The sequence below is a fragment of the Aedes albopictus genome, chromosome 2 (assembly GCF_035046485.1).
Source record: "Aedes albopictus strain Foshan chromosome 2, AalbF5, whole genome shotgun sequence".
Classification (NCBI taxonomy): Eukaryota; Metazoa; Arthropoda; class Insecta; order Diptera; family Culicidae; genus Aedes; species Aedes albopictus.
This window is the reverse complement of record NC_085137.1, coordinates 303,143,793-303,167,180: the sequence shown is the minus strand read 5'-3', so window position 1 is coordinate 303,167,180 and position 23,388 is coordinate 303,143,793. Positions and strand designations below refer to the sequence as shown.

Below are 23,388 nucleotides of genomic sequence, written 5' to 3'. Positions count from 1 at the left end.
TCCAGGGTTTCCTTTGAGTAGTAGCGGGTCCGACAGAAACGATCATCCGATCGGCAAGCCGGAGAGCAAACGGAACGAGAAGGCGATCTCTGCAAACCTGGCTACTAATGAGACGGAAGACGATGAAGGAGAGAACGACGAACATGGCGCGGTCGGAACATACAACGTAGGGGCCAAGTTCGGCAAAATTTCAAGTGTTCTACTCTCCACGGTGGTATTGGTCATACGCGATCAGCAAGGAGGAAAACAGTTGGCTCGCGCATTGCTAGACAACGGATCTCAAGCCAACATCATAAGCGAACGACTTGCTGGAATGCTGAATTTGAAACGGCGGACGATAAACGTACCGATAAGTGGCATCGGTGAATCGGAAACACGAGCAAGATTCATGGTAAGCACTGCCGTGAGCTCACGGGTTCAGGACTTCTCAGTGGGGATGAAATTTCTAGTTCTGCAAAAGGTTACTTCAAATTTGCCATCGACGCACGTGTCGATAACGCACTGGAAGCTTCCAAACGACATTCAGCTGGCAGATCCAGACTTCAATACCAGCAACAGAATCGATCTCTTGATTGGAGCGGAACACTTCTACAGATTCTTCTTCGAAAGGGAAATGAAGCGAATTTCTTTAGGGCCGGGAATGCCTATGCTGATCAACTCAGTATTCGGATGGATTGTGTCTGGGAAGGTCTCAGAAACAGCAAACAAAACAATTACCTGCTGCGTAGCGGCAACTCCGGATTGTTTGGAAACACAACTGCAAAAATTTTGGGAGGTTGAAAGCAACGAGGATCGGCCACCATGGTCGAAGGAGGAGCAGGACAGCGAAGATCATTTTCTTCGAACTTTCAGTCGCACGGAGGACGGCCGATACGTAGTGCGATTACCAAAACACGTCAATTTCCATCAAATGCTAGGAGATTCTCGTTCAGTAGCGTTAGCAAGGTTCAGGAACCTGGAAAAGCAGTTAGAACGGAACCCAGAGATGCGTCTACAATACAATGCATTTATGCAGGAATACTTAACTCTTGGTCATATGAGGGAAGTAACTGAAGAGGAACTTCTAAAGGAGACAGGCGCAAAGATTCCGAAAAGAGAGTATTACTTGCCCCACCATGCCGTGCTTAAGGAATCCAGCACTACAACTAAAGTTCGCGTGGTTTTCGACGGCTCCGCCAGCACGGACAGCGGCTACTCGTTGAACGACGCTCTGCTAAAGGGTCCTATGGTTCAAGATGAGCTCCTCAGCCTTCTTCTGCGATTCCGGAAGCATGAAGTGGCACTAGTTGGCGATGTCGAGAAGATGTACAGACAGGTGCGTGTACATAATGACGATACCGGATTGCAGCGCATCTTTTTTCGGTTTTCACCTGATGAACCTGTAAAGGTTTTTGAATTATCAACGGTCACATACGGATTGACACCTTCATCGTTCCTGGCTATACGTGCACTGCATCAACTCGCAGTAGATGAAGGCAATGAATACCCAGAGGCTGCTAACGCTATCGTGTACGATTTTTATGTGGATGACTACATCGGTGGAGCACCCAGCATAGACGAAGCCATTCAGCTTCAAACGGACCTCGACTGTCTTATGAAGAAAGGAGGATTTTCTCTACGCAAATGGTGTTCTAATCGTCCAGAAGTCCTTGCAGCTATTCCCCCCGATCAACTAGGAACAAATTTGTCGATTTCTTTCGAAATTAGCCCGGATGAAAAGGTGAAAACTCTGGGAATCACTTGGGAACCCGGTACGGACCAACTACGATTTATTTTCGACGCACCACAGTGCGAGCAAGTTTGGACAAGACGAAACATTCTCTCATCTATTGCCAAACTTTTCGATCCTCTGGGATTGATATCACCAGTGATTATAGTAGCTAAAATGCTGATGCAAGAGCTCGCATTACTCAACTCTGGATGGGATGCGCCAGTTCCAGCGGACATAGAGAGAAAGTGGAAGGCGTTCTATTCTCATCTGGATAAAATTTCCGAGCTGCGTATTAGCCGATTTGCATTTGTTTCAAATTGGATAGATGTCCAATTTCATTGTTTCGCTGACGCTTCCACATTGGCTTACGGTGCGTGTTTATACGTGCGAACGACCAATGAAGCTGGAAATGTTCGGATTGAACTCATCGCATCGAAATCTCGCGTCGCTCCACTGAAGAGACTGACGCTGCCACGGCTTGAGCTTTGCGCTGCCAAGGAAGCAGCCATATTGCATTCGAAGGTAATCAAAGCCCTGTCTTTGGAAAACGTCCGCTCGATTTTCTGGACTGACAGTACAATTGTCTTACACTGGCTACGAGCTCCTCCAAACTCATGGCAGACCTTCGTGGCCAACAGAGTATCGACGATTCAGACTAACACACATGCACATTCTTGGAGACATGTGTCAGGGAAAGAAAATCCAGCTGACCTAGTGTCCCGCGGAATGGCGATCGAGGAATTTCTGAATAGTCAGTTGTGGAAACAAGGACCTCCATGGCTGCGTAATAGTGAAGATACCTGGCCCAGTGCAGCCGAGGACTACAATCATCACGAAGAACAGTTAGAAGTTCGCAAAACTGTTCATAAAGTTACAGTCGCCGATGCTCCCAATGAACTGTTCAGTCTTCGCTCTTCCTTGCTGTCATTGCTTAGGATCGTTTCATACTGTCGCAGGTTTGCGTACAACTGTCGAAACCCAAACAACAGAAAACGTTCAGCAACTCTGGATCCTGAAGAATTACAGGCTGCAAAAATGGTGTTGACGCGAATTGCCCAGAGTGAAAGATTTCCGGACGAACTTAAAACACTGCAGCAATATCGGCGAGTCGACAACAAATCCAGCTTGAAAAGACTCTACCCATTTCTAGATGTCGACGGTGTCCTCCGAGTTGGAGGGCGTCTACGCTTATCACAAGAAGCCTACACAGTTAAACATCCCGCTGTTCTACCGAATAATCATCCCTTCACGGATTTGGTTATCCGCTTCTTCCATTGTCAAAATTTCCATAGCGGACCCCAACTCACGTTGTCCGAAATACGACAGGAGTTTTGGCCCATACATGGCAAGCGCGTCGTCAACACTGTACTTCGGAAATGTGTTCAATGCTTTCGAGCCAACCCAATTCCGATTCAACAGCCAATGGGACAGCTACCGGCCAGTCGTGTTCGCCCTGGACGACCATTCTTGATAACCGGTGTAGATTATTGTGGGCCATTCTACTTGAGACCGTCACGTCGAAATGCAGCTCCTCAAAAGGTTTACATTGCAGTATTTGTTTGTTTCACAACAAAGGCGATGCACCTTGAAATCGCGGGCGACCTATCTACCGCTGCCTTTCTCTCTGTATTAAGAAGGTTCATCGGTTATCGAGGAGTCCCTGCCGAAATACACTCGGATAATGCCAAGAATTTCTCGGGGGCTTGCAACGAACTCAAATCTCTCTACGACATGCTGAATAACCCGAACAGTCTCACCACCATTAGCAACGAGCTGGCGCAGCAAGGAATCAAATGGCAGTTTATTCCCCCACGTGCTCCCAACTTTGGAGGATTATGGGAAGCCGCCGTACGCTCTGTAAAAACTTCGCTCAAAAAAGATATCGGCCTTAAGCAGTTGAGTTACGATAACTTCGCCACCCTTTTGGTTCAAATTACTGCTGCTTTGAACTCACGACCTCTCTCTCCACTATCAGACGACCCCACTGAATTTGAAGCGCTAACCCCCGCACATTTTTTGATAGGCTCCGTCATGAAAGCAATTCCTGAGCCCAATCTAATATCAATTCCCACAAACCGCCTTGACCACTACCAGCAAATACAGCAAATGTTCCAGTGCTATTGGCAACGGTGGAGCAAGCAGTATTTGACACAGCTGCAAATGACAACGAAGAGCCTGCCGGTCAACCTTTTCCAAATCGGCAGCATCGTCGTGCTACGCGAGGATAACATGCCTCCACTATGTTGGCCATTGGCAAGAATCACTGGCCTACACCCCGGTCCAGACGGAGTCGTGCGTGTTGTGACGGTAAAGACGGCTGTTGGAGTGTACAAGCGGGCGGTGAATCGTGTTTGCCCGTTACCCACGGATGATGACCTGGATGGCCGAGTCACGACATCTACAAAGCCAGATGGTGGCTCCAGAGAGGATTCGAGTTAGTAGATTTAAGAATCGAATATTGTAAAATGGATTCTTTGAAGCTAGTTCAAGAGGGCCGGTAATGTTGGCTAATTAGATTATTTAGTTAATATTGAACTATTGTTTGAAATGGATTAAAACTTAGGCCTATGTACAAACACGTAAAACTAAAACTGTTATACACAAAAATTATTTGAACACCACTATACACAGTTTTAACACTCATACAACACATTGATAACACAGATTAAAACAACACTGACTGACGACCTGTACAATAGATATCCAGCAAAACAACCGGCAGTTAGTAGCCAACCATACGTAAGGCAATAAAGTTGTGTGCTTAGCTATTCGCGTGTCTCAAAATAAAAAGGTTTTGCCTGAGTTAATAATCGCTTAAAAATAAAGTGTATCATTTTTGCTAAAGACGATTGTGTAGTGAATCTACCCAGGAAGAAGTGCCAGTTCAAAAGTTCTCAGATAGTTTGCCAAATAGTGATTGCCTTGGAAAGAAATCGGGGTCTGTGCGCCTAAACCAACCCACGAACCAGGAGTAACAATCAACAACATTCTTGGCGGAGTTTGCATAAGGGCCGATTCAAATATGACGTCCATCATTTTTCGGGAATTTTAGACCCCCCCCCCTCCCCCCTCTGTCGCGCTATTTTGTATACCTTATACATGGAGTGTCACACTTTCTCAGACCCCCCCTCCCCCCTAAACGATGGACGTCATATTTGAATGACCCCTAAACCTATATCAAGAACGTTATAAACCTGAGTACACTTGAGTAATACTTCTTATCCTTGCATAAGATGAAATAAATTTAAGGCGTTCTGGATTGGTTGGCCTCCATGGCTTCCATTGAAATCTAGGCCGGTGGTCGGTCCATCATCGATGGTTTTAATCAACATCACCATAAGAAATTAATTAGCCTCATTTGTTAGTCTTTCAAAGTGGTAACAGCAACTAGACAATATTTGCTCGATACTTCAGCAAAACTATTCACTAAACTATTGCACTTTCATCAATTTTTAGTGATTTTAAAAACTGATTCGTAAAACGGAAGTGGTGCAAAAAGACCATCTGCCATGGTGTAAGATGCCACTTCATGAAAACATTCAAAAATTACGTCCATCAGTTTTCGGGCATTTCCGACTCCTTTCCTCCCTCGGTCACGCTGTTTTCGTATACTCAATAAATGGGGTGTTATCCCCCTCCCCGCAAAACGATGATCGTAATATTTGAATGACCCCTAACATGGAAAGCGTAGACATCAACAACCATGCGTCAACATGTGCCTCAATCTCGTTGGAAACATTTGGCTGGTAATAAAATCACCAGAAAACTTTAATTGCAAGCACGAAAAACCGGAAGTTGCCAGTTTTCATTGGGAAATCAAAAGATTTTTCGTAGGTTTGGTGGCCTAGCTTCTACAAGAATGTTCGATGCAAACATATCTTGACACCATTCACCTATAGTAATGATCAAGTCCCATTGAGGAATGATTTTATGAGTTGGGCCATTTTACCCCATCTTGGCATTTTGGGCTTTGTTCCCCTACACTCCTCGTCGAACCATTCGTTCCGTCGACTTCATATCACTGTCCCGACCCGACCGTGCCCTAGACTACGTCGTTGGTGGCTGCTTTCACTGTATCCCAGCAATCCTCTACCTATAGAGAGAGCACATCGAACACACTTACGCCTAACATACCTACTTCTTTTTGTCGGTCTTGGCTGTACCGTGGCGGCCGCCGGTACCGTGCTTTGTTGATGGAGAGAAGTTTCATGAACAGTTTGACCATCACCCGATATCAGGGATTGATATTATCGATCAGAATCGCGATAATAGAAAACTCTCTCTCATACGCATTATCAGCGAAAACAGACGTGCGATAAATTCAGACCCGGTAGAACACGTTTTTGTAGAGGGCGTAGGTTCGAATCCCGTTGGCGGTAAATTTTTGTTATTTGGCTTCTGCTAATTATCGCGGTAACTTTGCAGGCGATAAAGTTGCATTCAATGAAAAAGGTGATTTCTAGTTTTCGGCTATCCTTGATCGTAGACAACAACAACGACCGATAAATATTTCTCACAGGAAAAGTAATAAAATGATGATCGGTTGCTCGAAAAACGCTGTTTTCGTCTCAATTTGCTGATAATATCATTCCCTGCCAGATAGTGGTCAGACTAACATCGACTCTACCAAGCAGGGTACAAAATATTCACAAATTGAGAAAGAACCGCGTGAACTTGTCTGTGTTTTTATTTGTTTAAATTTTATTGTTTATTAGTTTTTCATAGAAGTACCGTATTAGAATAACCAGCCACAGAAATCCAATGTCGCGACTGTTCATGTGACTAACATCTAGTTTGCCTCGCCCTTACAGCGTCAGTAGCGAGTTCCAAATAAATTTTGTTTACCAAAGGTACTCTACAAGATGGGCACTTAAACATAATCAATTATTACAGCTAAAGTTATTAAAATAATTAAAGAGGGAAAACTGAGTAGAGCGCCATTGGCGTTCTAGTGTATTTCTATTAGTACCGTCAAGTCACAAGTCACCATGGGGGCTCCACTTAATACCGTGTGCCTTCGAATATTGATCCTCTGAACTTGCCTCTGTCGTCGCTACGTCCTAATGAGCTCCAGTCTTGCTTGCTTGCATAGAATAGTTATGACAGCATTGCTACCATCGGTACCATGAACCTACTAGAAATTGGTACCATCGGAAGCAACAAGAATGTGATATTAATCATTGAAAAAGACGGCTTAACTGCTTTTTTAAGACATTTTCATTTTGTATTTTCATGTTGTTGACTTTCTGTCAAAACTGTTCCAAGCAATTGTTAGGGGAATAAAAGGAGTTTGTATTCGTCTAAAAAATATGCCTTAGAGGCACAGGGTCGCCACAATATTCGAAAAAGAAATGGTCCTTGTTTCCGAGACACATGTTGTCTGTTGCACTCATTTGTGTCACATTGAATCCGCTTTGGGAAGCGATGACGCCAAATAACGTCCGCCTATGCAACACCGTTATGAGTCAAAGCCAGACTCCGAATACGATTGTCATGTTGAATGCTACAATTTTCTTTAAAGACGACGATTTCGTGCTACTATTAACGGCAGACCACCAAAAAGAGGAACTCAGCGTATGGAACAACAGTAAAAACCAGGAAGCGTGTTAAGCTCTTTTTTTTGGAATAGGAAGGAACTCAACGAACCTGTTCACAAAACATGGACATTCTTTTCCCATCGAATAATGGTAGATAATAAGAACTGTTTCGAAAATGTTTTGATGTATGTTTTGTTCCAAGATTCAATGTTCATGTTTTCTGTACACAATACAACGATATATAATTTGATCATCTTAAAATAATCATATCATACAGCAATGATACACACAATTATTCAATAAATAAAAATAATATCAAATTATTTATAACAATAATGTTCGCTTTGTATAAGACAATATAAACAATGATATATGCTCACAACTTAATCTTTCAAGAATTCAGTGTAAAGTGTTGCTTTCTTTTTTCTCTTTTAGTATTGTTTTTATTTTGTTTTGCAAATTTCATTTCTACGATTCTAGTTAAATATTTTGTTTTGTATAGATTACTTTTATCATATTGCATTCTACGCTAACGTTTGCTTTGTTCCATTAGTCAACTTACAATTGTTAATTTTTTAGTGTTTTTTCAAGGATTTTAAACCCACTGTAAACTAGGTGAAAAACAGTAACTGTTACAATTGGGTCAAGGGAAAACTCTAATTTGCTCGATCTGTTCTCGGTAATTAATCTTACGCTTAAAAATTATTTCTGTACTGTACGGTTATCTGTTATACTTGTGATTTTTCTTGATTTTGCAACATCTAGACGCTTAAATTTCTAGAAATTTATGCCATGTGTGGTTGTGTTTATCGAAATTTGTTTAGGTAGAGTTATTCACGCTGTTTTGGTGTACATTTTTTTTGTCTAAATGTGTATGTGTTTATGGTTTTAGGTAAATCTTTTGTTTATCTAGTCGATTTGCTTAGTTTAATGTTTCAATTTAGCGTCTACACCCGGTCTGGTGTAGATAAAACAATAGAAACGACTTGCCTAGGGAGATGCACAATCAGTTTAGCTATCCAAGTATTTGAGGTGGCTTGCCTCGTGCAAACTTAGTCCGGTGGTAAGTACGAAAAAAGGCGATACTTTTCTCGGATGTGAGGACGAACATCTTCTCGCTGAAATATTAAGCAAATAATTCGAAAAATAAGTAAGCATTTGTTTCCCTTAAACGAATGTGTACCGTACAAGTGCAAGACCACTAAATCAAAATAACGACAATAATAACAATGTCACAACCTGCCCCAATGCGACATAGGTTTGTCCCAACTTGATCAGAATGCGTATACTAACCATTTCAGCAAGTCGTTCCAAGAATGGTAAAATCTTCATCAACTCGGAATCGCTCGGATCCGTGAACCAGCTCTCTATGGGGATACCATTCTCAAGTTGATATCTGAAACAGCGAATAGTGTCCAATATACATACTGTGCGCTTGAATTTCACGAGTAATTCGAAACTTACCCAAATGCTTGCGGAGAATTGTCAATGATGATCGTCTTGGACAGATCTCTCCCTAGTATGGTCAAGTCTTTGATATAGTTGCCATTGACTAGTACACAGTGCTCTCGAAATAGACGATATCTGAAATGACGGGAGAAAACTTGATCAGTTGAAACACTTCCTAGGCTACCAAACAAAAGCATTACTTGATCAGTCGTCGCTCAGGATCCAACAAGTTAAGCAGCTTATCCGCATAGACCCGCTTGGAGGCAGTAAACAGAATGACTTCAAATATCTGCGAAACCTTCTCGAGAAACTCGCGGAAGAATGGTCGCGTCCGCACGAAAACCGTGTATTTACACTCCTGAAATAGCACCGGAAACTTGAAGCTGGCATCGGACAGCTCCTGCAAGCTGCAGTGGACCAGCGTCTCGTCGAGATCAAGCACCAGACTGAACTCCGGACTGGAGCGAGTCTTCAATGGCAGCGCGGGGCACTTGGAACGCATCTCGCACGTCAACGGGGGCAGATGTTTGATGAATACGTACGGATCGAACGATTCCCAGGTGACATGCTCGTGCTGACTGTCGTTGGATTCCTGCGGGGAAGAATGTCATGAAAATACATACATCGAATACGGTTCAAAGGAAAATTCATAGTAGTGGTTTTTTATTTTTTACAGAATAATTGTATTGTTTTTTGTTAAGTAGGTAATTAGAAAGGAATAGCTTTAACCCTTTCAGGACGGTTGGGTCATTTGCACCTCGCTGACGCGTTCTACAGCGGCGAGGTTGGTGAAAAAAGTCGTCCCGAAGGGGTTAAAGCAAAAAAATGCATAAAATGCACCTCACGATGTATGATTAAACTACTTTATTTGGAAAATTTCTCAAAAAAAAAAATAAAATAAATATAGAATGGTAAATGAAACCTACCTCTATCTCCATGCACTCATCGGATTCCAGCTGCATTCCGCTTCCATCGCAATCATCGCCGCCACACATGGGAATCGTTTCATTGCATTCGATGTTGTGAATTAGCGATTCGCCTTCCGCGTGTCCGCCGTGTACCATGTGACCCCCACCACCTCCGCTAGCACCAGATAGTTGTTGTTCATTTCCGCGATTGCCAATTTCCGTTAGGTAGACCCCACTCGAGCTGGGTCCACCGGCGGCATCCTCGACGGAAGTATTCATGCTCTGAAAATTGGTTAACGCCTTCAGATTCTCGATGGCCGTCGGATTGATCGAGGAGAGAAACCCGGTGCCGTCATTCATCCCGGTGGTCATGCTCTCGTTGAGTACTTGATTGCAGTTGATATTGAGGCTGGAAACGTCGCCACAACTGAGCAGGGCTTGCGTAAACAACGTATTGTACGGCAGGAAATCGGTGTACTGGCAAAGTTCGGCCGAATTCCGATAGTGTTCGTCGTCGAACATTGAGATCAAATCCGTCGCGGCCGCATTAGGCGAGTAGCTGCTGGAGGCCGGTTGCTCATCGGCTCCGGACACGGACGAGCAGCTGCTGTAGCCGGTCGGCTGGAAAGTGGAGGACAATGAGGAAGATGACGAAGACGAGGATGAAGACGACGACGTCGAAGACAACGAAGAAGATGCTGACGGGGGAAACACGGATATGATGTTTGTGGCCACTGCTGACACTAGATCGTTAGTGGTATCTGGAATCGTATCGGTTGTAGAATCCACCTCTGGAACAACGATGTCCTGCAACGAAGCAGGCGTTGCATGCTCAAGCGGACTTTTGAGAAGGCGCCTACTGCAATTCCCCGAAGTGGATGGGTAACTTGGATCGCAACCAATTTCCGTTGTACTATCACATTCGGTGATGCACTTCGATTTGAGTGGTTCCACCGTCGTCGAGGTAATCGTCCCCGCCGCTGCCGATTTGCCCGAATCGAAACTTATTACTCCAAACTGATTGATACAATCATCGGGCGACCCGATTTCGTCGCCCTTCTTCGCGAATAAATTAGTGCTTTCATACTGATTCTTAAGACTGACGCTAGAATCGAAAAGGGTGAGATCATTGCTATCCTGCCAGCAGTTTTCCTTGCAATCCTCCGAGATTGCTTCTTCGTCGTCGTCGCCACTCAATGACGTCGCCAACTTGTTGATTCGCCGGCCACCTTTCAATGTCCGCTTGGGACTGACCCGGTTGCCGCCGGAACGTGTGGAGGCCCCGATGGCGTTGCCGACCGGGCGACACCGATTTGCGCCCCCGACCGGGAGCTGGAGATGCGTGCTCCGTCGTCGCGCTGGAATCACATCTCCAGAGGGACTGCGTTTGATTTTCTGCTGTGCCTTGGCGTGCCTTTTATTCTTAACGGTTATTCGAGAACTGCTCGAACGCAGCCTTCGGTCTCTGGATTCGCTCCTTAACCACATGGTGCCTGAGGGGAGGAAAAAAATGAAATATTTATAGATACGAATATATGTGCCAAACAAATAAAATTGTTTCGTAGCATTCGATCAATCGTATGAAAATAGGGAAAAAAGAACTTCAAACCCATCCCTTGAACCTTTTCTTTTGAAATGCTTAGAACGCATTGTCGATCATCACATCCGTGCTTTCACCAACATACTTTCTAATCTGGGAATTAACAAAATGTGCTCCTTTCTTGAGAAATATTCAGTTTGAGTTTTAGTTGCATGAATAAATTTGATCTTTAATAGAAATTTGTGAAACATTTGTATTATAAGAGTGAAAGAACAACCTATCTTTAAACGAAGGAAAAATCTCAGATAAAGTTAGCAATTTGGTTGTCAACCAACTTTTTTATCAGTGTGGTGTCAATTTGACCACCACAAACTACAAAACAATGCCATTTTAAAGAATATACGTTTTTTTTCAGTTTAGCCCCCAATAAATTAAGTAACAGTGTGACTTGTAAGAATAGCCTATTTTCAAAAGAAAAAAAAGTACAACTTGTTTGACAAAAGGGCATGGTGATCATTCTGCCCAATGATCTTCGGTCAGGCACCATTCCCGAGTTATAGAAAGAATTGTGTTTCATTTGTATGAGAGACAGCCTCCCAACCCTACAACATCAAATTCATGATAACACTGAATCAACAATTTGCCGCCATAAAACTCGATTTGCAGCTGCAGCTCTCCAACGTCGGTCACGCCCACCAATGCTCGCCACACGGTAAAAATTGTGCACGCTGGATGGAAGGGAAAAATCCCTTAACTATTCAACGTCCCAATCAACATGATTAGAAATTCTTTTCCTTTTAAATCGTAATGCTGTCAGTTTTGATTTGAGAACCAAAACAAACCCACCGAAGAAATAAACTGAAAATCACTTCGATTTGCACTAATGTACAAAGCAATACAATCCAAAGTGGAAAGCTGTTGATTTGGTAATGACTGTTTTGGGCATGAAAGTAAATATAGATGACAGGTAGTAGAAAGTGTTTCGGTAAAAAATCTGCACTCTGCTATGAACAGATTGGCACTTGAATTCGCACTACTGTCCAAACAGTTTGTTATCATCTAAATATCATTTGAAAATGAACATCCAATGCCTCTTCAGTTTTACTGGAAGTGCACTTCAATTCGTTGTTGACAATATTTTGATTTCAAAATAAAAAATAAAAAAGTGTACCCCCCGCAGCACCAAGATTCGAACCAGGACCTTGAGATTCATGGTCTTCTGCTTTACCACTACACTACTTTACATCTGATGATGAGATGCGAATCGAAGCGAAACACTTTCTACTACCTGTCATCTATATTTACTTTCATGCCCAAAACAGTCATTACCAAATCAACAGCTTTCCACTTTGGATTGTATTGCTTTGTACATTAGTGCAAATCGAAGTGATTTTCAGTTTATTTCTTCGGTGGGTTTGTTTTGGTTCTCAAATCAAAACTGACAGCATTACGATTTAAAAGGAAAAGAATTTCTAATCATGTTGATTGGGACGTTGAATAGTTAAGGGATTTTTCCATTCCATCCAGCGTTCAGAATTTTTATCGTGCAGTAAAACTGAAGAGGCATTGGATGTTCTTTTTCAAATGATATTTAGATGATAACAAACTGTTTGGACAGTTGTGCGAATTCAAGTGCCAATCTGTTCATATCAGAGTGCAGATTTTTTACCGTGCAGATCACGCTCCACCTGGTCCGCCCATCGTGCTCTCTGCGCTCCTCCATCAAAATAGGCTAGGAAACATAATATCAACGCTGTTTGCAAAATTGTTATTGTAGAAACAAATAATTTATCCCCTGGCTAAGATTAAGGAGTTTAACGGTATTAAAGTGAATGCGTTTCGTTTTAGTTTATGTAATGTAATGTTCTCTAGTGAAACATATTACCACAGAGAAATAGAGGTCACACTAAGAACAAATTTCATTGAAAAACATCGTCACGAAAACGCTATTACCCAATGCTATAAAGTGCCCCACACAATGCATACGTTTGCGTGTGCGTGACAGTAGTTTGACACATTTCCTATGGGAAAACTGTCAAAAAAACGCAAACCTCGACGGAACGGACGCTATGTGTTCCAGGCTTAAGTACTGTGTTTGGACGGGCCACCACTAGGTGGCGGTAGTGAGCAAATGTTAAACAGGAGCAAAAACAATGCCAGCGCCGCGAATGGTCAATTTACCAACCTCTGAATATTTGAATCAACCATATAAAAGGTGGTCGATGAGAACCCGCATAGCAAAATACAGTTTGCATTAAGGTCCAAACAGTATGTCTCTTTTATCTGTCACTGTTACTGTATCACGAACAGGTGCTTTTCTGTTGAAAACTATGAAACTCCGGCATTCGATCATAAAGAACGGTCTACGTAACCCATACCAAGTTGTAACAATATGTCATATTGTGTAGAAATTGTCAAAACATATAGCGATGAAAGCTTGTGAAACATGGTGGCAAACTGGAATGACCATTTGTCAAACGGTTTGTGATTATATTTGCGCAACACACTCATACATGGGTATTACACTGTATGCCACTTAAACTCAACAGTTTGCCAAATAGTTGCACACATTGGTGTATGTACCAATCAAACGCCGCAGTTTGCAGTTTTGTAGAAAAAACGAAAAAAAACTTTTCTGTTATCCGCCTGAGCGAAAACAAACTAAAAACTCAAACTGATCACCGCGGTAAGCAATTTGAAATAACTGGAAAAATAAAATGGTAAGTTTTGAATGATAATTCTATTTTGCTTTTTTTGGTGCTTTATCTCAGTACATGAATATTGTTTTACAGAATTCACGATCTTGAATTCAAAGGAATTCAATAGCATCATGCCCGAAATTGCAACTGGAGAATGTTTCGCACAATCCGGGAGAAGCGAAGGATTCGTCCTGATGCCGGTGGAATTGTGTCTCTTTCCATTAGAAATCCGCTGCCAACCAGGAATGTTCACAGCTTTAATCGCCGTATGTGCTGCCGGGCGTACGATAAGATGCATCGCGAGTCGGAGAACTTCAGCAGTCATCACTGCTCTCGGAATGACCCGGATGCGCGGGATATGATGCGAGGATGTCTTTGCATGAAGGTAAATCGTCTTGATTATCCACAATATAAATATGATGGCAAATATGTACTGTATAATAAATAAATCATCAGTAGACCCATATATTATTTGCTTAAAAAACCATGGAAAACCTTAAATCAATAGTAACACATATAGTGTGCGTTTTTCCTGCAGATTTATTGTTGAATTGTTCTCTAACCATTTGACATGCAGTGAGTTGTCTTAAAAACTGGATAATACATTGACTGTTTCCTTTACTGTATTGCGAAAAATTTGTTCGAGAAAACGAGCGATTTTTTATGGTAACCTATCTTAACCGCCTATTCCACATACTGTAATTTGGCGGCTTACCATTTGTCAAACTGGCAAATCTGTTCATGGAATGGTTATCTCAAACAGTCTGAGAATTGGTTAAATGATAATTGTTTATGGTCATCTACAGTATGAAAAACGTTCAATTTACAGTTCGTGATTATGCGGGAAGAGATCAGAGTGTGACGTCTGTTTCTCTGTGATATCACCTTTTTACAGTTTAATACTGCCCATAACTGCATATTTGTACCATTTGCATATTTTGCTGGTATTGAGTTAATATCGGGGATCACCATCAAATTACAAGTACTTTAGACTACCTGAATAAAAAAATCAAGTTTGTTCGAGGATTTATGAAAAAAATACCAAGTAATTTTGTCTCATTGACCAATGTGACCGCATAACAGTCACACTGGAAAAATGGACTGGCTTTAAAGCGTGTCATCAATCATAATCAGGTCCGATTTATTTTCTGACAATTCGTCTGGCATATAAGATGTGCTGTAGAAAATATTATTGCTAAACGATTGATTACGAATTTATGGGAAATTTTCAAAATTTAAGTTCATTTCCATACTATTGAAAGTTAAATCTTTGGGCTCCATTTTCTCCATTGCCTACTTTTGTCGAATGTTACTCTTATGCGATTATGGGCAGAATACGCCTCCAACGGTTCATCATGATCCGGATGCTACAGATGGAGTATGGCTGATGATATGTTTCGACATATTTTTCAGAAATGCTTGATAAACTCGGTGGGACCACCCCGGGGCTCAGTAGATTCTATTACCGTGATATCACCTGATTCCGGTCGCTTTTTCGGTTCCTTATTCCGTTAACGCCATTCAAAACAAATGTCATGACCGGAATAGGGAGCCGAGGTTACACACTCAGATCATCTCGGTATTTTTCCCATCGTTTAACTGAGTTCTCAACAGCAGATTTAACTCACTACCAGTGTACGCAAAATATGCCAACGCAAGCGAAAAATAGGCAACAATGAAGGCACGGCAACAACGCTTTGTTTTTTCGTTAGCAGATAATGACAAAATCGCTCCCAAGTTTGTTCACAACAAAAACGGTAGGAATATTTGTCTCGTTCTATTCACATCATGATTTACGCATTGTTTTACAACTGAAACTAGACTCTGAGGTTTGCAAGAGTCCTATTTCGTCCAAATGTTTATGAATTTGATAATGTGGGTCGAAAATTTCAGCAGAAAATCCGAAATATCAGCACACGCACGGCAAGCGATGTTTGTTTTATTACTCTCATCGCCTGACACACACTCAGATTTGATTGCCGAAGTCGGTAAAATTTTACTGAGTTTTTGAACAGCAGAGTTAAGTCAGTAATAATTTGCAAGTACCGAAAATTCGGTAAACTACGAAGCTTTCGAGCTGTCAAATAAAAACTGATTTAGTCAGTAATAGTTGATCCAACTTTTACTGACTTTTCGGTAATCTTTTTTTTTTTTGTTTTTTTTTTTCAAAAAAAGTTTCTTCTAGCTATAATTTCCTCATTTTCGATAAATCTTTTAATTCTAATTCAATCGTCCTTGCTCTTGAAAGGTATGAAAACCCATAATGCTATGTACCGTTCCCAAAAGTTCCGGCAGAACAAGATCGACTTTTCGGCTCCTAAATAGAAAGACCCTTTACTGGAAAATCCTGCTGGTGCGGTGTTTGAGCTAAGTGAATCCGTTTCGCAAACCATGCCCCAGCAGAGTTGTCCGGTCCAGCTATGCTGCTACATAAGTAAACAATTTGTGGAAGACCGTTTCTATAGAAAACGGTAGTTTTTTCTAGGAGTTTCGAATACTTACGGCAAGAGTGAATGAATTTCAATTGAAAAATCATTCTGCATTCTGGAAAGACGGCGTCGGGTTCAAGATCTGATGTTCCGAGTTTCATTTGCGTTTTTTTTTCTATTTTTGACAGCTGGGGCACATGAGCGATTGATGTTTTTATTGTTTTAACGAAAGCTCAGTAAAAAGTAAGCCATAACTGAAAAGTCGGTACTTCCTTTTTACTGACTTTTGATTCTGTTCAGTAAATCTTCAATTTTGCGGTAATATCAGTACAAATAATTACTGTGTTCAGTAAAGTGTCAAATAATATTGCTGAACATCAGTGATGTTGAATAAAAATGCTGAAAAGTCAGTATTTTTCGCATTTTACGGTCCAAAAACCGTAAAATAAATTACCGAACAGACAATCCCAGATTGAGTGTGCATGCGTTTGTTGCGGAGCGCCTTTGTTACCGACATGCACCGCTTAGGACAAAGCGTTTGTTTTTCGGCGTGATCCGTTTTTCGTACCCTGCTCACTACGCTCGGTTGTTTCTTTTGCGGATATTCTGTAAATGAGTTACTGAGCTCAGATAATATACTGTCAAAAGTTACTGATACACGGTAAATATCGTTACTGGTGAACGGTAAATACGATAACCGAGTGTACCGAGATGAATCTGCTGTTGAAAACTCAGTAAAAAGATGGAAAAAATACTGTGTACTGTGTAGTGTGTAGCTGATTGGAGTCAGTTGATGCCACGGTACCAGAGAACAGTGCAAGGGCGGGTGAATTTGAGGTTTTGAGAATAGTCATAAATCGTAATGAAAGCATTATTGGCATTGTGACTGTTTTGTAGCTTTTTTAGAGCCAACATACTTGGAATTGGAATTGGAATTGTTTTTTTTAGAGTGACCAGGTGGAGCTGCAGGACAGCTAATAGCAAAGCCTGGACCCTTTCCCAACTTTCCCCCTACTAGGACCAATACTCACGGTGGACTAGACGATGTCGTCAACTCGAGTAAAGTGTGTAGTAATTAACATTGAGTCATAGTAGTTTTTAAAAATACTGTTTTTAACTTTTCCCATCGCAATAGTGTTTTGATCGAATGGAAGCTCCAAAGATGATTTGATAATTGAACAATATTTCAATAATCGAAAATCTCCGAGGTCACTGGACAACATTCAGAGAGAAAAAAAAGGCTGTCTATGTTAACGCCTTCAGAGTACTATTCTTAAGAAATATACAAAGAGCAAAAAAATTTATCGTAGCTAATTTTTAAAGATTTGATATTTCTGAAAATTATTCGAAGACAGCTACCAGAGCTAGCGTTTTAGCCTATATGGGCAACTAGTTTTTCTGACAGCTTCCCCAAATCAGATAATATCCTCAGTTATTTTATAATACATTCTAAAAATTATTTCAAGCTGATTACCAATAGTGTCAATAACCGATGTTAGTCATTGACAGCACCAGCATCATCCCCAAATAACTCTCATATTAGTGTTAGATTTAGATAACACTTTTTGAGCTTCCATTCGATATTGTAAAGAAATTTGTCAAACCCTATTTGTCAAAATATAGTCTATAATGTATCAAATTGTGTTCCTAATTTCGCTAGTCGTCTTCTGCATATCTGTGATCATCTCAGTCCAAAGTAATATTATATCCACCGTAACTCTTTACATTGTCAACCGTCATAAGTCCTAAAGAAACATGTAACTAAATTCCTGCTTTTTTTAGCCAGTGAAATAATACCGTCTAAGATATAAAAACAAAAAAGTTCAGTCAACTGATTTTTGTCAAAAATAAAAATGATAATGATTATTTGTCAACTTTTCTATCTTCGAATGAGTGTAATCAGTTTCGTACCTTTTAATAATAATTTAATTTTAATTAAAAGGTACGAAACTGATTACACTCATTCGAAGAGGGTATTCAGCTTAGAGGGTTCGAAAAGTCGGTACAAGAACTTTTATATATTCATCCCTACAAAACCTATAAAAATAAGAAATCCAAATATAAACTCCTAAAATCAACAGTTTTATCTTTACCTAATCTGTCCATAATTTTCTAATTGTAATGAATCTAATCTGTAAGGCTGTAAGTCAACTTATCTTAGCGTCCCCTGTCCTGTGTACTAACGAATTCAAGCGATGAATGATGAATGTAACGCAGAGACCTCCCCTACCCACTCTTGCGTTACGTTAAATTTAACAAATATTGTTAAATTTGAGAAAATTCAAAGAATGCAAAGATTAGGTCTATGCAAGCTGATTTATAACTTATTTTTGACTTGTGATAGATGCACAACGGATACTCTTTTGGTTCCCATTAGCACTTACGGCGATTCCTTTACTTGCGCTCAACTCGTAAACTAGATATATCTAGCTCAAAGTCCAAGCGGTGGTGAATGAACTAGCGCTAAAGTGCTAATGGGTTAAGCCCTTCAATCGCGTCAAGATCGAATATCCAGGGGGAGGGACTTGTCTGGGCTTTTTGTCCCACTATTCGGATGATTCCATCAAACATACTTGTAAATTTGTTTGAATAACATGCAATAACTAAACTATCTCATGTATATAATTTGCTCATACATACATAAATCATAAGACTCACAAAAAGTATTGCAACAATATTGCATAACGAAGAGACGAACCAGCCAAGGGCTGAAAGTCTCTATAATAAAGATAAATCAATCAATATTGCATCACCCTAACTCACCTCCATATCTCTAAAACCAGAACACCTATACTGCCGTGAATCGTGTCACCGCTTTCCTGGCGTCAGACAAAGACCCGCACATCGTCGTCACTCACCTACAAGCGGCAATGAACAACCTTGAGGAATTTCAACGCAAATGGCGGATCAAGCTCAACGCGGGGAAAACACAGTCCATCTACTTCACCAGGAGACGAGTCGCTCGTCATCTCCCACGTCGATCAATCATGGTCAACGGCCAGCAAACTACGTGGGATGACGAAGTAAAGTATTTGGGAGTGATTTTTAACCAGAAGCTCAAGTTCGATAAGCACGTAAACTACATCGCTGGAAAGGTGGATCGGTCGACCAAAGCCCTATACTCTTTGCTGAGTCGCCGATCGAAGCTGCGCGTGAAGAACAAGGTGGTGGTGGTCAAGTGTATCATCCGGCCAATGCTAATCTATGCGTCCGCGGTTTGGGGCAACTGCGCCAAATCGCACCGTAAACGACTACAGGTGAAGCAGAACAAGCTGCTCAAGATGGTCTACAACTTGAACCCGTGGTATCCGACCGATGATCTCCACAAGCTGGCTGGTGTCGATACAATTTACGCAAGCATCGAACGTGCTACAAGATCCTTTAGGACTTCCTGTGCGATGTCCGCAAATCCGCTCATCGAAGCACTCCACCTTCAACATCTGTGATATTAGCGTTAAGAATCATGAAATCTAGGGTTTTTTTCAATCTTAAATTCGTTTTCCCTAAAAAAGCTACTCATAGCTAGCAATTTCTAAATGCTGTACATACGTCTCTATAATTGAAATTGAATTGTTCTCAGTTGTAAGGTTACCCAAATCTCTGAATTGTTAATGTTAAGTTCTTTCTTTAAAATAGTGTTATTGACTACAGAAAAATAAATTGAATTGAATTGAAAAATTATGCAAATGGGACAGATATGCGATTCATGGCAGTATAAAAATGCCACCTTCAAAAAAGTTGCTGCTTTTGGGCTTCTGAATAACTTTGCAGAAGACAACATCTTTGTAAGTCCTGAAGTTATGGAGATATCGAGGTGAGTCAATGGCTGTGTTGTAAAAGAGGCAGGAAACGGAGAATACGACCATCCTTTCATCGCTGGAAATGGAATGGTCGATGAGTTAGCTCGTACTGGAGCATCGTATGATTTCATTAGCCCTAAGCTAGCCATTCCAGTGCCAACATGTTTGGTGTAGCTTAGCATTCATTGTTTGGCTGCCATTCAGAACAAACAATACATACTGGAATATCTTGTACCGACTTTTCGAACCCTCTAAGCAGAATACCCTCTAATTCCGCCGCAATTAAAAGGTACGAAACTGATTACACTCATTTGAATACTGGAATAGTTTGGCGTCATGTCGTCAAACAAAATTGTTTTGTATTGAGTCAATCTCAAAGGGCGGTGAAGCATCTAACAAATGTTTCTAAGCAGAGTTAAACTATGCTTGTCAAAGCATTGACTGACCACTGCCAACTCAGCTATCGAACGACCATGAGATCCAGGAAACTTAAAGAGGCCTTGAACGCCCACCCCGGAAGCTGCCATCTGCTTATTACCACCAGACTGGGGTTCGGCTTGGGCTTGGTCTCCGTTTGGGACCTAACGGAAACACCTGGACGACCAAAAAGATTCGTTTCACAATCGATTGCAATTCGTAAGAACACAGTTTGCTAAGCGATTCAAGGTCAGATTTAAATTTTACTTCATATCATAGATCAAAAAGTAGTTGTTTGAAAGCGTTGATAAATAATGTAAATAACATATTCTTGTTGCTTGAAATGTTTGACATAAATTTGAATTAAACTAACCTCTGAGTTAGAATTTCATATGCATAATTTACACAGATAAAAATAATGAGATTTACACGTCATGTAAACTTCATTTTAGTCATGTAAACTTAGTGTTATGATGGTTTACATGATATATCATGTAAATTTATGTTATATGTCATGTAAACTCTCAGAGTCATGCTGAATTACATGACATATAATGGAAGTTTACATGATAATTCATGAAATTTACATGATATGTCTTGTAAACTTCTGTGATATCCCACGCTCCAATTATGTGCATCATATGTCACAGAATTTTACACTCTTTTTTCGATCTGTGTAGGTATATCTAGGTTGCCTCCAGCATTATCAAAGTTGTCCTATTTTACGGTACTAAACCAGTAATATAAATAAAATTAATACCATAATGTGCCCTTAGCCTTTTAGTTTCTGCAAATGTTGTCATAAAGACATGAAAATAATAAAAACCTAGGTATACAAACGCTTTCCAGAACAAAACCAGAAAGCACAGAAGAGAGTTTGCGAGAAAAATCACGTAGGCGAAAGCCAATCCAGTCAGTCAAGCCAGAAGTGAAAATGCTTGCGCTTGGTGCAGCTCTGTGTTTTTATCACAACAGCCAGAGTAGGTATCTTCTACCCACTTAGCCATCCGCCGCATCCCACTACTTTCCGCATCAACAGCAACAGCAGCACACTCAGCCATCAGCGCGCCGCGGAGTACCTTTTTTCGCATCACGCTTTTGCATTGGCGCTTACAAACAATAAACAAAATAAAGTTTAATTATAAACAAAGCAATTCAAACTTTTGTGTACAGGTGGAATCTCGCCCTGAAGCCAAATCACGATTGCACCAGAAGTTGAATCATCCTCCAGTCGAAGTCCGTGCAGCAGAATGTCGCGGCACCCGCACCCGAATCACGGACTCCTTTTCACCTGTGAAGCGGGTTGGCTTTTTGGAAGTAAGCTTGAAAAACACTTTTCGCCCTCTCCTCGGACGCTTCGAGATGATCGAATTGTCGCTTTAATAACCACTCTACTTCCCGCGGCGGCCATTCGCTTGACACTCACCTGCTCCAGCGGTCGATTTCCATTCGATTAGAACATTTTCCTGTCGGTTTCACAGTATATTCACGCACGAAAAAACACTTTTCCTGCACCGCCGATGGGTGCACCGAAATTTTCACTCTGTTTTGATTTTCTAAAATGGCTACGCTTTCTGACATCAACACAAACACCACCAGCGGGCCCGTGCTGAACCGATCGTACGACAGATGTCGGACGAGAGTGTGTTGGTGAGGGCGGCCGGCTTGCATCACCGGATGACAGCGAGTTGGGCGGCTGGCTGAGTACATTGCGATGATTGCGTAACGTGATGTTCAAACTTAAGGGCATGGTTCGCGAAGCATACACAACATCATAAACTTCCTCTCCTCTTGGCGTAACGTCCTCACTGGGACAAAGCCTGCTTCTCAGCTTAGTGTCTATGAGCACTTCCACAGTTATTAACTGAGAGCTTCCTCTGCCAATGACCATTTTGCATGTGCATATCGTGTGGCAGACACGAAGATACTCTATGCCCAAGGAAGTCAATGAAATTTCCTTTACGAAAAGATCCTGGACCGACCGGGAATCGATTATAATTTCTATTTTATACTACTCATTTCAGTATCATAATGATTTACTTTTCCGTACTGGTTCATTATGCAATTGAAATGAGTTACATAATGAAAAATAGTTGCATAATGTTCATTATGCAACCATATGCAACTCATTGCATTATGAACATTATGCAACTCAAATGAGTTATATAATGAAAAAATCATTGCATAAAATTTTGTATGGAACTCGTTGCAAAACTCGATTTTTTCAGCACTCTTCGTATTTATCCAACTCGGCAAGCCTCGTTGTACGACTCGTGCTGAAAAAATCAACTTTTTGCAACTCGTTACATAAATAACTATTAATAACTGTGGTTCGTCGCAAACCAATCGCTCACGGCACTTTCATCGTTTATGCCAGGGGTTCTCAAACTTTTTTAGCTTGCGATCCACTTTCGATTGTAATAGAATTTGGAGACCCACCATCACAAATCAGTAACAAATTTTGAAAACGACGTATAATCAATGCTACACTCAGAAATAAAAGTATACACGGAATTACTATTATTTATGCATTTTGTATCCGCATCTCTCTCACTCTCTTTCTGTTTTCATGCTATCAGCAGCTTCGTCTGGGTTGACAAATCACTCTGCCTCAACCCAGGCTAAACGGCGGATAGCATGAAAACAGAAAGAGAGTGAGAGAGATGCGGATACAAAATGCATAAATAATAGTAATTCCGTGTATACTTTTATTTCTGAGTGTACACCATTGATTATACGTTGTTTTCAAAATTTGTTACTGAAATCATAACTATTTTTGAAAATTTAGACTGATTTTTTGAATAAATATATTTCAATATATGCTGTGATAAACTTTCGTTAGGTATACAATTAAAACAGAATGCCAAAATCGCCTGTGCGAATCTCGGTTTAAAAACA

The 23,388-nt window shown here is 41.0% G+C and overlaps 1 protein-coding gene across 1 annotated transcript; it reads right to left on the bottom strand.

Moving 5' to 3' along the window:
- Positions 1-7,410: 7,410 nt before the first annotated feature.
- On the bottom strand, positions 7,411-22,075 carry LOC115270211 (CTD small phosphatase-like protein 2). The gene is made up of 6 exons (XM_029879468.2): positions 21,917-22,075; positions 9,624-11,098; positions 8,898-9,289; positions 8,713-8,832; positions 8,542-8,644; positions 7,411-8,366 (listed from the first exon to the last, which is right to left on the bottom strand). The coding sequence occupies exons 2-6, from the start codon at positions 11,091-11,093 to the stop codon at positions 8,301-8,303; spliced, it is 2,151 nt and encodes a 716-aa protein (XP_029735328.2). The 5' UTR covers positions 11,094-11,098; positions 21,917-22,075; the 3' UTR covers positions 7,411-8,300.
- Positions 22,076-23,388: the final 1,313 nt, after the last annotated feature.

Coding starts and splice junctions, on each gene's coding strand:
- LOC115270211 (XM_029879468.2), bottom strand. CDS start 11,093: ATGTGGTTAAGGAGCGAATCCAGAGACCGAAGGCTGCGTTCGAGCAGT. Junction 9,290..9,623: donor ATGAGTGCATGGAGATAGAG/GTAGGTTTCATT, acceptor TCTTCCCCGCAG/GAATCCAACGACAGTCAGCA. Junction 8,833..8,897: donor CCTGAGCGACGACTGATCAA/GTAATGCTTTTG, acceptor CCGTCATTTCAG/ATATCGTCTATTTCGAGAGC.